The 15,344-nt window shown below is 45.4% G+C and overlaps 1 protein-coding gene across 2 annotated transcripts in view; it reads left to right on the forward strand.

Moving 5' to 3' along the window:
• Positions 1-15,344, forward strand: part of LOC140388595 (coatomer subunit gamma-1) — a 95,670-nt gene that overhangs the window by 43,303 nt on the left and 37,023 nt on the right. For both annotated transcript variants that reach the window (XM_072473026.1, XM_072473025.1), the window contains exons 10-15: positions 2,306-2,439; positions 3,332-3,399; positions 5,800-5,988; positions 8,422-8,517; positions 11,045-11,288; positions 12,331-12,406. In XM_072473026.1, coding sequence (XP_072329127.1) covers positions 2,306-2,439; positions 3,332-3,399; positions 5,800-5,988; positions 8,422-8,517; positions 11,045-11,288; positions 12,331-12,406 — 807 coding nt within the window. The remainder of the gene's footprint in view (positions 1-2,305; positions 2,440-3,331; positions 3,400-5,799; positions 5,989-8,421; positions 8,518-11,044; positions 11,289-12,330; positions 12,407-15,344) is intronic.

Raw genomic sequence — 15,344 nt, forward strand, 5'->3', positions numbered from 1 at the left:
GTGTGCGTGGGTTTCCTCCGGGTGCTCCGGTTTCCTCCCACAGTCCAAGGATGTGCAGGTTAGGTGGATTGGCCATTCTAAATTGCGCTTGGTGTCCGAAAAAGGTTAAGTTGAGTTACGGGGATGAAGGGGATAGGGTGGAGGTGTGGGGCTTTAGTAGGGTGTTCTGTCCACGGGCCGATGCAGACTCGATGGGCTGAATGGCCTCCTTCTGCACTGTAAATTCTATGACATCCAAAATTTAATAATTTTTATAATGGTGATTTTTTTTGTTTCAGTTCTCATATTAACTTTCAAGTGGTACTATGAATGAAATGGCCAATCAAATGCTGAACCGGGGATGGTTTTATACAATCCATTGGGTCCTGCATTCTTTAGTTGAAGGTTCTGAAGAATAACCCCACACCTGATTGTTATGGAGCAATCCCTTCTGGTGAGCTCAAGATCAGGCTCGACTGTGAAGCAGCTCCACGTTTGAAAAGCCTGCTGATACTGACAGCCGTGGTTCACATGTAGATAATCCTGAGTTTGCATACCGCACAAGAGTGGCAAACTGTGGAACGATATTGTCACCAAGCAGTCGGTGTCTTCAAGAGAGGGGGGGATCAAATTAGCTGAAGGGGAGTATTAAGAAATCTGCTGCAAACAAATTGCCATTTTAATAGGTGTAATAGTGGCTCAAAATTAAGAAAAGGTGACTATCAAAATGAGATCTTGAGCAATCTCCTTTCTAAGGAGTGACAGCTCCTGATTGGCATGTAGAAATGCAAATGATACTGAATGCGTCGTTCCTTACAAACACACTCACTGGGGCTCCGACTCCAAAAGGAAATATTAGGCTGGCATCCAAAATTTGCAGCTCTTGAGTTCCTCATGCAGCTTGGTATCCAAGACCCCTCGGGAAGCACAGCAAGTGTCCTCAACAATCTGTCTTTCCCCCATTATTCAGAGCTTTATCTTTATGAAACAGAACTAATCACATGCAAGCATACTTGTAGGAGGGGACACACTATGAAGCCTTGTGCAGAACTTGCATTTTTTAAACATGTAAACCTGTGGTGTGACTTCGAGCCATAGAACCAAGTTTTTAAAGACATTAGTTAGAAGTGTAGCCACCACACTGAAATGTTAATGATTTCAGTGCGAAGCATGCACCCCTCCATTTTATATCTTTTACACATCCGACGTCCCACTGTGGGTAAGAACATTGTCTTGCAGAGGAGTGCTCAGACCATGCTGAATTTACTAATCCCTACCAAGATCACAAAATGAGTACAGTCGGCAGTGTCAGTGCGTAATAGTGAAGAAAGTCCAAGCGTTCGCCCGAATTTCCAGAAGGTGACGGTAAAACTGAGTGGAAAACATTGCTGTGCCTGTGTGTGTGATTGTTTCAGTTAATGGTCATATGTCATTGCCTCAGGGATGCCATAGGTGAAGACTGAAGGCGGGGGGAGAGACAGTCCCTGCCCAGTTCCGAGGTTCTTTTTAGTAACACCCAACTGCAACATGGCTGGTTGAAACTTGGCTGACATTCTGCAAGGTTACGGATGACTTGTAGGACCATCTGCCCACTCTGCATACCAGCGAGTTGATGAGGAAAAGCAAAAAGGCCTGGGGAAAGGTTGGCCTTTAATGGGTGCCTTGAGAGACCCGTGCTGTGGGTGGATGGAAGCATTTGGTGAATTTTCAACATGCTTTTGTCGCAAAGCCTATTTTCCAATTTTGCTGTTGCATCTGCTTGAGACACATCTAGAGGAGCTTTATTTTAAAGGACCCGTTACCATGGAAGGGGAGTAGGATGCAGTTTGCCTGCACAACACACACACTGACATTGAGTGGCCGCCAGCTTTTAGTGTAGCTAGCCAAACAGGAGTGCAGTATTCCATAACTGAGTAACAAAATGCATGACCCGGTGAGTGTTTAGTGCAGGCGTCTGCATCCCACTTAGAGTTTACTATTTCAAAGAACAAGATTTCAATTCCCACACCTATTCTAATAACTAAGAATCCTGGGGCTAGATATCATTGTGGTAAATTATGATCAGAGCAAGATTCTGACTGGTTGCAAATGCAAACACAGCCCATTTCGGTCAGTATGTATTGCACATAATGCTGCTACATTTTCCTTTTAAAGGCTTATTTAATTTTCAGCAGTAGTCAGCTTTTGGGTTTGCTTGTGCTCTGCAGAATTGTAGCCCTTTTCAGTCCTCGATTCCAGACCTGCCTTTTTTTAAAGTGCTGGGATTGTGAGGGGCAGGTTTGCAGCATCGACGGGGTGGTAATAGGTTGCTTTGTTGTTTTCTCAGCCGTGACAATCCACTGTTTGACTTCATTGAGAACTGCATGAGGAACAAGCACGAGATGGTAGTCTATGAAGCAGCTTCTGCTATTGTCAATCTGCCAAACTGTACAGCCAAAGAACTGGCGCCTGCTGTCTCTGGTAAGTGTGCGAAAGCAAAATGAGAAATGGTTTGAATAAATATTTTTGCGGGGGAAATAATTTGAGAACTACTTGCGTGCTGATCCAATGATTGATTGTATGAAGAGTATGAACGTTTCAGTGTATCAAATTGACAAAGTGAAATTGTTCACAAGCAGAGGCCAGGTGACCTTCAAGTTCCCCATACCCATTAAGAGGGTCCTGAGACAGCTGACCAAGCACTCGCCCTCCTCCAGTGTAGCCATATACCAAGTAACTCCAAAACGAAGATTCACTTTCTTGACTGCAATAACAATTTGTGCTTCTCATGTAGTAAAAGGTCCCAAGATATTTAAAGGAAATCAATTGGAGGAAAATCAACACTTGAGGAAAAGGAGGAGCTATTAGGATGGGTGACCAAATGCTTAATAAAAGAGGTTTGGAGGAGAGTTTTAAAGAAAGAAAGAGAGGTGGAGAGATTTAGGGAGGAATTTCAGCACTTGGGGCCTGGACAGCTGAAGGCATGACTGCCAGTGGTGAGGCAAAGGGAGTGGAAAAAGTAGTTCCTGGAGGGTTGTAGGGTCACAGGAGGCAATAGAGAAGAGCAAGGACATGGACGAGGCTATCTCTAACACCCATAGTGCAACTGGGGATAATTGCTCACTGCCTGAAGAATAGCAGACACTTCCTGCATTGTACAATCTAAACCAGCCCAAATTGCTCCATTTTTATTACAAGTTTACACTTGTTTGTATTAAGAAAATGGAACCGCCGTATATTATCATTTCATAACCCCGCATGGTGGTTTAAGTTAAGTTTAGCAACATCTGATGACTTGGTAACAAGTTCCAGCAATTTCTGCTGTTTGAGAGACATTTGATGCTGATCTCGCTCTCTCACTCTCCCCCTGCAGTGCTACAGTTGTTCTGCAGTTCACCTAAGGCCGCCCTGCGATACGCAGCAGTGAGGACACTCAACAAGGTAAGAGGAGATTTGAAGAGTGGTGCTAGATTTTTTGCACCTTTACACCAGAGCTTCCTTTATGCCACTTCGATGCTGCCAGTGATGGGAAATTATAGTTATGAAGACATACTGGAGTGCAAGAGAATTGACGGAAGATTAAGTAGAAATCCTTTAGAAATGATGAGGGTTTTAATGAATTATTTCCTCTGATCGGGAGTGAGTGTTGGGGTGCCTGATTTAAAACGGGGAGAAATTCTGTATTCTTGAGTTGTTGGAGAGCAGAATACTTTCCCACGGAGAGTAATTGAGGCAGAGATCATTGCATCTTTTTAATGCAAGAGTAGATAAACATTGGAATGGAATGGTGATACAGGGAAAGAGCACAGAAGTGAGATTGGTTATTGATTGTTGTAGCAATGAGGCACAAACTGGGGTGACTGACCTTCTGCACTATAGCTCTCTCGAGTGGTTACTTCTATCATAGCTAATGATTAGCGTCATAAAACGATATTCTGAAGCCATTGCTACTAAACACCATGTCCGTATCTACTTGAGGTAGTGCATTTCCATAACCTAATGATGTTCTCAAGCCAATTAACTACTTTTAAAGTGTAGTCACTGCTGTAAGAACTGCGACATCCTAATTGTGCACAGAACACACGCTAACAGCAATGTGATAATGCTTTATTGATGTGGATCGAGGATAAATATTATTTTGGTTATCAGGAGAAAATTTCGATAGAAAATTTCATGTGTAGATCGCTGGAAGGAGAGCACTGCTTTGGTACTGCACTATAATGTTGGCCGAGGTTGTGATGGAGCCTCAAGGTTCTGAACCTTTAAGCCTCTGACTTCCCTCCCCTCACCACATCCACTCACTGGTGAATTCCTCCAAAAAGATGTGCTGTTAGGTAATTTGGACATTCTGAATTCTTACCAGAACAGGTGGCGGAATGTGGCAATTGGGGGCTTTTCACAGTAACTTAATTGCAGTGTTAATGTAAGCCTGCTGGTGACAAAAAGGATTATTATAAAGATTATTATTAAATGCTAATTGAGTCCAGTGACATGGCTAGACTTTTCACAGAATCATAGTATCCCTACAGCGCAGAAGGAGGCCATCCGTCCACCCCGGTAACCTAACCTGCACATCCTTGGACACTAAGGGGCAATTTAGCATAGCCAGTCCACCTAACCTGCACATTTGGACTGTGGACCAGAGCACCCGAAGGAAACCCCCGCAGACACTGGGAAAACGTGCAAACTCCACACAGACAGTAGTTTATTAATTGAACTGGGGCGGGAGGTGGGTGTTAGTTAAAATCTCCAGGGATTTATTCTTAAAGCTTTTGATTTAGTTGGTTTGGTTTTATGCTGCCTTCATTAAAATGAAGGGTGCAACAACACAGCATTACACGCGGGAGACCTTAGTACCAGAATCTGAAGTGTTGGTGCCTTGTTCTAGTAAAACACAGGTACGTTTTTGGAAACTTCAGAAAAGCCAAGGACCACGCAGGCTTGTCTCTTTACTATTCCAATGCTACGAACCCAACAAATATAGCACACCCCTAAAATCTCTTATTAGCTGCTTGGGATATTATTGCAGACATTTATCTCCCTTGACAATCAGCAGATGCCTTCTGGCACCTCACCCAAATTTAATTTCACTAGTTTATATTCATGACCTTGGTCCTTTCAGTTTACTGAATTTTCAAGTCGTATAATAATCTTTATTATTGTCACAAGTAGGCTTACATTAACACTGCAATGAAGTTATTATGAAAAGCCCCTAGTCGCCACACTCCAGCGCCTGTTTGGGTGCACAGAGGGAGAATTCAGAATGTCCAATTCACCTAACAAACGCGTCTTTTGGGACATGTGGGAGGAAATCGGAGCACCCGGAGGAAACACGCAGACATGGGGAGAACGTGCAGACTCCATTTAGACTACATTTAGGTCTCAATATTATACGTGCTACAAAGCGGTGGCTGTCCTACTTAAGTAGTCTCTGTAGGGCCACAGAGTTGTACACCACAGAGAAGGTCAGTTGGCCATCATACCTGTGATGGCATTTTGCAAGTGCTATTTAATGAGTCCCAGACCCCTATTCTTTCCCTATGGCGCTGCAGGATATTTTGACATTATCTGAAAGTTCATCCTCTGCCACTTGAATCACCCCAGTTGTTTTTTTCCAGTCTACTCTATGCCTAAGGCACTCCATTTGTGGCATGGTATGAAAGGAAAATCATAAATCAGTACACATTGACAGTCTGGTTGAATCCCTGGCAAGCCCTATTTAGTTGGAATTTATTAACATGCCGTCAGTGACTTTAATCGGGTAGAAGCGGAAAGCTTGTGTCACCACGCTGATGGGAAGTTGAGTCCTTTTTAAAAACAGCCGCAACACTTGTTTTTCAGGTAGCGATGAAGCACCCATCAGCTGTGACTGCGTGCAACCTTGATCTGGAAAACCTGGTGACTGACTCGAACCGTAGCATTGCCACCCTCGCCATCACCACCTTATTGAAAACGGGCAGCGAGAGCAGCATTGACCGCCTCATGAAGCAGATCTCTTCCTTCATGTCTGAAATTTCAGACGAGTTCAAGGTAACCGTTTCTCTCTCGATGTTCACCGATGGGACCCAGTAAAACTGTGCCTTTTCACCCATTTTCAGTATTTCTGATGTGAATCCGATATGCTGTTAGTGCATTTATACCTTTTTTTTTAAAAGGATGGGCTTTTTGTTTTGCATAGGAACGGGGCCAGGCTGTTTGGCATAACTAGCCTATATTGGTATTTGTGCTCCTCGAGTCCCCTCACATCTTACTTGATTTCACCTTGTCACCATATATTTCTAGTATTTTCCTCATTGTGCTTATCAAGCTTTGCCTTACAGGTCTAGCATGCCTATTTTAATTGATTAATTATATATATATATTTTTTTAAATTGTCCTCGTATCCTTTGATCATTAACTGTTGGGAAGGTTGTGCATCACTGGGTATAGTCCATAGAATTCCTATGGTGCAGAAGGAGGCCATTCGGCCAATCGAGTCTGCACCGACTCTTCGAACGAGCACTCTACCCATATCCACTCACCCAATGACCCCTCCCTACCCGTGTAACCCCATAACCTAGCCTAAGGGACAATTTAGCACCTAACCCGAACATATTTGGACTGTGTGAGGAAACTGGAGCACCCAGAGGAAACCTACGCAGACACGGGGAGAATGTACAAACTCCACACAAGACAGTGACCCAAGCTGGAATTGAACCTGGGTCCCTGGCGCTGTGAGGCAGCAGTGCTAACCGCTGTTCCACAGTGCCACCCAGTCCCTTTGGTTCCCCACCTAGGAGGCTTCATATATCCACCAAACAGTAAATATGGGGCAAGCATGCACTCATTGTCTCTTTCCAACAGGGTCCCTGGCTAGAGGGCAGGAGCGGACAAGCAAGATGATTATCCCTCCCTGATCAAGGGCCACAAAGTCGCACTATACGTGTGCCCTGGCTGAGATCAACTAACTCAGCACAGATTGGGGAATAAATCCTGGGCCCAGTTGCACATCCTGTGTACATTTAGTCACCAGGTCATCGGGGAAGTGATTCAAACAGGAGATGTGATGAGACTAAGCCTATTCTTGTCTGCTTTCACGCACTCGTGTCTAGGAGAGATCATTCAATGGCAATTAAATTCAGGAACTCTGACAACTTTCACCTCCTTCAATCACCAGGCGCTGGTTTAAGTACAGTTCAAGCACTTGTACTTATTTAGAGCTTTCTACCACTTCTGGATGTCCCAGCACACTTTAAACCAATTAAGTGCTTTTCGAAGTGTAGTAGTCAATAGAAAAAAAAAAGGCAAACTGCAGCAACCAATCTCTGCGCAGCAAGGTCCCACAAACGGCAATATGATGATGACCAGATGATCTCTTCATAAAATAAAAACAGATTTTTTGTTTTCATATTTAAGTGAAGCAGATTGAGGGGTAGCTGCCGCACAGCACATTGAGGCGAATGCCCTTGCACCTCTTCAATATAGCGGCAGGTGGTCATTTAAGCCCACCTGGCAGGGAAGACAGGGCTTCTGTCTAACATCTCATCTGAACAGCAGCATCTCCGGCAGTGCAGCACTCCCTCAGCACCAGCACCTTCTGTGTTCAAGTTCTGTGTTCAAGTATCTGGAACTCACAACTTGCCGACTGAGGTGAGAGTGCTACCCACTGAACCACAGCTGACCATTGTAAGTACATTGCCCAGGGTCCAGAAGGTATTGGGTTTGATTCTTGATGGTTGGTAGTTACTTTGACGCGCTGCGCATCAGCTGCATCCCTCATGTCCTCCACACCCCCCTCCCACCCCAACACACCCCTGTTTCCAGACGGTGTCCGGTTTTATGGGACCTATGCAGGATCATTGGATTGGATTTGTTTATTGTCACGTTTATTGTACGTAGACACAGACATCGGGTGAAGCATACAGGAATGTAGCACTTCTCAGTAGAGGAAATGTGTAAAGAGATCAGATCAGTCCATAAGAGGGTCGTTTAGGAGTCTGGTAACAGCGGGGAAGAAGCTGTTTTTGAGTCTGTGTGTGTGTGTTCTCAGACTTTTGTATCTCCTGCCCGATGGAAGAAGTTGGAAGAGTGAGTAAGCCGGTTGGGAGGGGTCTTTGATTATGTTGCCCGCTTTCCCAAGGCAGCGGGAGGTGTAGATGTAGTCGATGGATGGGAGGCGGGTTTGTGTACTGGACTGGGAGGTGTTCACGACTCTCTGTAGTTTCTTACGGTCTTGGGCCGAGCAGTTGCCATACCAGGCTGTGATGTAGCCAGGTAGGATGCTTTCTGTGGTGCACCTGTAAAAGTTGGTAAGAGTCAATGTGGACATGCCTAAGTTCCTTAGTTTCCTGGGAAAGTATAGGCGCTGTTGTGCTTTCTTATTTTAAAGTGTTTCAGATCTAATTTAAAGAAAACAATGATGTTTGGAGAGAATCCCCTCCTAATTGGCTGCTTACCGTTCTCCTGATGATCCTGTGTGTTTAGGTGGTGGTAGTGCAGGCCATCAGTGCTCTGTGTCAGAAGTACCCACGAAAGCACTCCGTGATGATGAACTTCCTGTTCACCATGCTGCGAGAAGAGGTATGTTCACATAAAATTATAAGTACCTAAGAAATAACGCTTTCCTTTTAAATAAAAATCATGTTTACAGTTTTTTAATGAAATTTGTGAATGGTTATGGATGGGTTTCCTGCTGCCGTGGTATTCCTCAGAGAACTTTGTCGAATTCTACAAAGGTGGGGAACTATTCAGTGCATCGTGCGCCTGCTAACTAGTTTTAAAGACCTGTCCAATTAGTCTCACTCCCTCAATTTCTTCCCACAGCCCTGCAAACCCTTTAAGTTTAAGTACATATTTAATTCCCGTTTGTTGCATCAGCTTCCGCCTTCCTTTAAGGTAGTTTCCCTCCAGATCACCGTAACTGGCTGTGCGTGAGATGGTAGCATTGAGATCATATCACTGGACTAGTAATCCCAAGGACCAGGTTAATGCTGTGGGGGCATGGGTTCAAATCCCATCTTGGCGGCTGTGGAGTTCAAAATTCAATAAATAAAACCTGGAATTGAAAGCTAGTCTTCGGAATGGTGACCATGAAACCATCATCGATGTTTAACGTTTGACGCACTGATATCACATGGGGAAGGAAATCTGTCATCCTCACTGTGTCTGGCCTACATTTTATTCCAGATCCACAGCAATGCCCTCTGAAATGGTCCACTAAACCGCTCAGTTCAGGGGCAACAAGGGATGGGCACAAAGACTGGTCAGTGACACCTACATCCCATGAAAGAATAAAGGAAAAAAATTCCCCTCCGCTCCCCTCTTTTTTTTTTTTTTTTTAAACCCCTGGCCCCAGCCCACTTCAATTTCACCGAATGCACTTCAGTATTGTGCTGGATGCAGAGTCCTAAATTATAACACTGGGGGATAGATTTTGGCCCAGTGGATTTTTAATTGTGCTTTGTCTGGAATTAAAAGAAATAAGTGTTAAAATATACTTATTCTAAGATGTCACATACTTGTATCCTCCCCTCTGGAAGTCAATATTCCAGTCATCGATTTCTCCCAACTGCTCTTTATTCTGGTGATTTTTAAATTACGTTCCTTATTACTTTGTAGCAATAGATATCGTTCACTAGGGTAAAGAATTAATTGCTTTGAATTTCTTGCCAAAATTAAGAACACTCGGCTTGCGATCCTCCCCCCCCCCCCCCCCCCAAAATGAAAACTGTATCTTATCTATTCTATCAAAATTCCCTCATAAATTGAACACCTATTAAATCTTTCCTTCTCCATCTCTGCTCTAAAGTTAATGGGAGATTTACTGGGAGGTTTTCAAAATTATGTCCATGATTGTCCATTTGCACAGACACATTCTCAGCAGCACCATCATCCAGTCTGTGATCATTTTGAAAGACAGTAGCTGTCAGTGCGACGTAGCAGTGTCCTGGAGAGTTAGCCCTCGGGCTCGCCCTCGTGATGTTTTCCCTTGTGAGTTCCTGATCTCGGCCTAGCTTACCCAAGATTGGGTGAGGGGCGCTAGCAGGAGGTGAAAAACATGCTGTGCCTGGTTGAAAACCTGAGCATATGTCATTCAATTGGCTCCTGCACCTTGTGCCTTAAGTGTATCGGGAGAACGCTGCGGGAATTTTCCTGCTTGGGTGGGGCATGGGAAAAGTAGAAACCGAGGAAAGCAGTTAAAATATTGTGGGAGGGCCATTATAACACCAGTGGAGTAAAGAAAAATCACCTTTATGTGGTGTTTAGCACGCAGCCCTTTTAGCATGTATGGAATTCCCATCCTTGCTATTTTGACAGGAATTTTAAACCATTTAAGAAAGGAACTTAATGAAATTATATTAGCCCGTTCGTGCCATTATTACAATAATATTATTAGGCTTCAAAATACAGAGGGATAAAAGTAAGCTATTTTTGCTAAAGTGTAGGTGGTCATCTTTTGAATGTATTGGGATTATTATTCAAATAGTATAGTCTTCTGCTTAATACACTGGAGTCTAGATGCTGTGTAATGGTTTGCATTCAAAGCAGGTTCCTTGAGCCTAACCAGAGGAAGAATATTTTTTATTTAAAATGTGTGCTGGGTTTCCCCAGGGGTTGGGCAGCTCTCTAGTCAGTTGAACAACAGAGATGGCGTCTATAACATAATTTAAAATGAGTACTTAGAGAGCCACAATCTGAAAATATTTATGGAAATGAAATAGAGCAGATCATGAAGAGGGAGCACACGTTATAGGTCTTAGAAATACGGGAGAATATAAAGCAGAGTGGGTAAAATAGGACGACCAAAAATGCCCTTGTCCAACCCCGGGCTGGGGGGGGGGGGGGGTTATATCACTTATGACTTAATATTGCATGTTTTATAGCAATTTTGGAGAAGTGTCTTTTCATATTTAATCTCCACCTTCCAGGGAAGCACGTCCCATATTAGTTCAAGATTTTCATTAAGTAAATCAGCTGAGGATTTTTTGTTTACTCTGCCATGGAATTATATTCCATCGTTGCCCAGCCTACAGATGTCTTTTGACTCCATGAACAGTGGAGCAATTGGAATATTGGCCCATGTTCAGCCTTCTGATTTTCCCTTCAGGGTGGATTTGAGTACAAGCGTGCCATCGTGGATTGCATCATCTGTATCATTGAGGACAATCCGGAGAGCAAGGAGACTGGGCTGGCTCACCTCTGCGAGTTCATTGAGGACTGTGAGTTTACAGTCCTCGCCACCCGCATCCTTCACCTGCTCGGGAGGGAAGGGGCCAGGACCCCCAACCCTTCCAAATACATTCGCTTCATCTACAACCGGGTCATCCTGGAGAATGAAGAGGTCCGGGCAGGTGTGTTGAACTTTGTGTCCACTGTCAGTGAGACTTCTTATGTAAAGTTGGGGTCGCAGAATGCTTAACAAGGTGATCATCAAGCAGGAAACGGGACGAGAAAGAAAACTGGTGATTGAAAGGTGAGAGTTGTCAGTGGGCTTCTGGTGGCACATAATGGACAAAATACATTATATGTGATCCTCAAATACTGAAGCAATCCATGTCCAAATGCAACAAGACCTGGACAATATCCTGGTTTGGGATGACAAGTGGCATTTGTGTCACACAAGTGCCAGGCACTGACCATCTTCAACAAGAGAGAATCTAACCATCATCACCCCATGACATTCCATGTCCTTCCCATTGCTGAAACCCTCCACTGTTCCTACCTTGTGGTGTTATGGTGATGAGTCGTTACAAGCTCCTGTAGCTCCATGATGGTGCTGCATGGGGAATTTCATGCTGTTGACCCAGAGATACTAAAGGAATGGCGTACATGGCCAAAGCATTATCATGTGAGACTCGGAGGGGGTGCCTTGAATGGTGATCCCATGACCTTGGAAACTCTTTGAGAAACTTGTTGAGCTGCTTGCAGAAAAATACTTTTCACTGTACCTCGGTACACGTGACAATAAACAAATCCAATCCAATCTTGTTCCTTCTCATTGGAATGTGCCCAGCCATGTGGTCCCCAACCATCTACATTTAGTGAGATACTGTAATGCATCCTACAGATAGTACATTCTGCAATCCAGGTGTATCAATGACGTGGGAGTAGATATTAAATTCAGCAGCAGGATTGACTGGTGAACTGCCTTCTCTTTGATCTTTGTACTTTATGCAAGGAACGGGTAAGGGGGTTTCCTGTGAGTGTCGGTGAAAAGCTGCACTGTACACTCATCACAAATGGGAAATGCAATGGAAGTTGCCTTATTAATTTGGAGAGCTCAATTTTGCCTTCTATGCATTCAAGCTGACTTGTACTTAACAGGTGCACCTGAAAGTATTGCAAACCTTCATTAAAGAAGTGTATTTCTCTCTCTCTTGAAATGTTTTTTAGCTGCTGTGAATGCATTGGCGAAGTTTGGAGCGCAGAATGAAGAAATATACCCCAGTGTAAGCGTACTGTTGAAGAGGTAAGGTGCACAATGCAGATGACCCCTATTTTATAATAGTACTTGCCCAGTATTAACACACTGCCACAGCTATACAGTGCAGATAACTCTGTGTAGTATAATTTTTGTGATATGTATACTTAGAAAGAAGTTTATAATTGAATGGTGGAACTGGCTCAAAAAGGCTGAGTGACGGTCTGTTCTATTTCCCTCTTGTCAGGCGTGCAGTCCTGTTAAACCTCCCAGTATAATTTACCCACTCTCTGTAAGCATGCTGTTCTGGAGGGAGCAGGTGCATTATCAGTATAATGTTACTGATCCCTGAGGATGCAGTGGAATATTTCTACCATGTTCAGAAATACAACGCCAGCTTCACAAATACTCAAAGCTCTGAAGCAAGTGTTTCTACTTAATCGCGACTTTGTCTATTCCCTTGGTTCCATTTCTATTCTCCGGTGGTTGGCAATGTGGCCGACTGTTCAGAATAAAATATGTGGATCTCGCTTGCTGCAAATAAAAATAGGGGGCGCGATTCTCCGCTCCCGCGCCGGTTGGGAGAATCCCCTGCGCGCCATTTTTCCCCGCGACGCGGGTCCGACGCCCTCCCGCGATTCACACAAGCGGCGAGAACGGCCCCGTCGAGTTCTGCGCGGCGCAGGCCGGAGAATCGCCAGGGACACCCAAAATGGCGATTCTCCGCTACGCCCGCTATGCTCCAGCCCAGGTGGGCCGAGCGGCCTGCCCAAAACGACGGCTTCCCGCCGGCGCCATCCACACCTGGTCGCTGCCGGCGGGAACAGCGCGGGAACGCTGGGGGGGGGGGGGTGGGGTGGCCTGTGGGGGGGGCGAGGGGGGTTCTTTCACCGGGGTAGGACTCAAAAGGGGTCTGGCCCTCCTTTCCTCCGCGCCCCGCAAGATCCATCCGACATCTTCTTGCAGGGCGGCCTCGGGGAGGACGGCAACCACGCATGCGCGGGTGATGCCAGTTACGCGGTGGCGGCCGTGTCATTTAAGCGGCGCCACCCAGCGCGCACTGATGACGCTATTTTCGTGACACGCCCCCCCGAGTTTCTCACGGCCCCGATCCTAGCCCATTTCCGGGCCCTGAATCGGTCGAGATCGGGGCCGATGCGCGCCGTCGTGAACCTCGACGGCGTTCACGACGGCGTGGGCATTTAGTCGCGGGAGTGGAGAATCGCACCCATGGTGTTTTTAGATATCTGTTGGGGGAGGGATGGAAGGAAGATGAGCGATTGCTCTTTATGGTTTCTCATCTGTTAGTTGATCTCAGAGGGATAATTTAGAAATTGGGGAGAAATGAATAAAAGGTCAGTCAGTGTTCTCCGTCCTGGTCGCCATGCAGTGACCTCTGCTAGCCAGTAGCTGCGGTAGTATAATAATCATAATCTTTTATTAATGTCACAAGTCGGCTTACATTAACACCGCAATGAAGTTATTGTGAAAAGCCCCTAGTCGCCACACTCCGGCGCCTGATCGGGTACACAGAGGGAGAATTCAGAATGTCCAATTCACCTAACAAGCACGTCTTTCGGGACTTGTGGGAGGAAACCCACGCCGACACGGGGAGAATGTGCAGACAGCATTGCAGTTATGTCACTGGACTGGTAATCCAGAAATCTGGATCAGTGATCTGGAGACACAAGTTCAAATTCCACTGTGGCCGCTGGCGAATTTAATTAAATAAATCTGGAATAAAAAGCTATTATGAGTAAATGGTGCACATGTAACCACCGCATTGTCATAAAGACCCACCTGGTTCACTACTGCTAACTGTATCCTAACACCGAGACCCATTTCCTATCGCACCTGTTTTCGCCAATCAACGTTGGCTTACAATCACGTCTTGGTTTTAAAATTCTCACGTTTGTTTTCAAATCTATCCTGGCCTCAGCCCTTGCTATCTCTGTAATCTCCTCCAGCCACAATCCTCTCTGATCTCTGCACTCCTCTAATTCTGCCTGGTTGAGCAGCTCCAATGTTCCATTATTAGAGGCAGTACCTTCAGTCCCCTAGTCCCCAAGATCTGGAATTCTCTCACTACAACTTTGGGCCTCTCTACCTTACTTTTCTCCTATTAAGATGCTTAAAACTCTAAGAACTACTACTTTGACTAAACATTTGGTTGCCTGACCTACTGTTGTGGGAAATGGTGGTGCAGAGGTATCGTCACAGCGCCAGGGTCCCAGGTTAGCTTCCCCGCTGGGTGACTGTGCAGAGTCTGCACGTTCTCCCCGTGTCTGCGTAGGTTTCCTCCGGGCGCTCCGGTTTCCTCCCACAGTCCAAAGACGTGCAGGTTAGATGGATTGGACATGCTCCAATTGCCCTTAGTATCCAAAAAAGGTTAGATGGGGTTATTGGGTTACGGGGATAGGGTGATTGTGAGGGCTTAATGTGGGTCGGTGCAGACTCCTTCTGCACTGTATGTTCTATGTTCTAATAATCCAGAGACCCAGGGTGATGCTCTGGGGCTCTGGGTTCGAATCCCGCCACGGCAGATGGTGAAATTTGAGTTCAGCAAAAATCTGGCAGCAATCCTGCTAGCGATGCCCACATCCCATGTAAAGATGGCCACTACATTTGGGAAAGTGGGGCAGGAGACGATGGCATGTTGGTAATGCCACTGGACCAGTAATCCAGAGTCCCAGGCTGACTTTCTGGGGACACAAATTCAATCCCACCACGGCAGCTGGTGGAATTTAAACCCATCTGGTTCACAAATGAAAATCTGCTGTCCTTACCTGGTCTGGCCTACATGTGACTCCTGACCCACAGCAATGTGACTTGTAACTACCCACTGGAAAGGCCCGGCAAGCCACTCAGTTCAATGGCAATTAGGGATGGGCAACGCATGCTGGCTTTGAAAGAATAGGTTGAATTATATTTTACCAAGGGACAAATTACTCGAGTAGAATCCAGGGGAAGGAAAGCAGATGCGATC

The sequence above is a fragment of the Scyliorhinus torazame genome, chromosome 13, assembly GCF_047496885.1.
Source record: "Scyliorhinus torazame isolate Kashiwa2021f chromosome 13, sScyTor2.1, whole genome shotgun sequence".
NCBI lineage: Eukaryota > Metazoa > Chordata > Chondrichthyes > Carcharhiniformes > Scyliorhinidae > Scyliorhinus > Scyliorhinus torazame.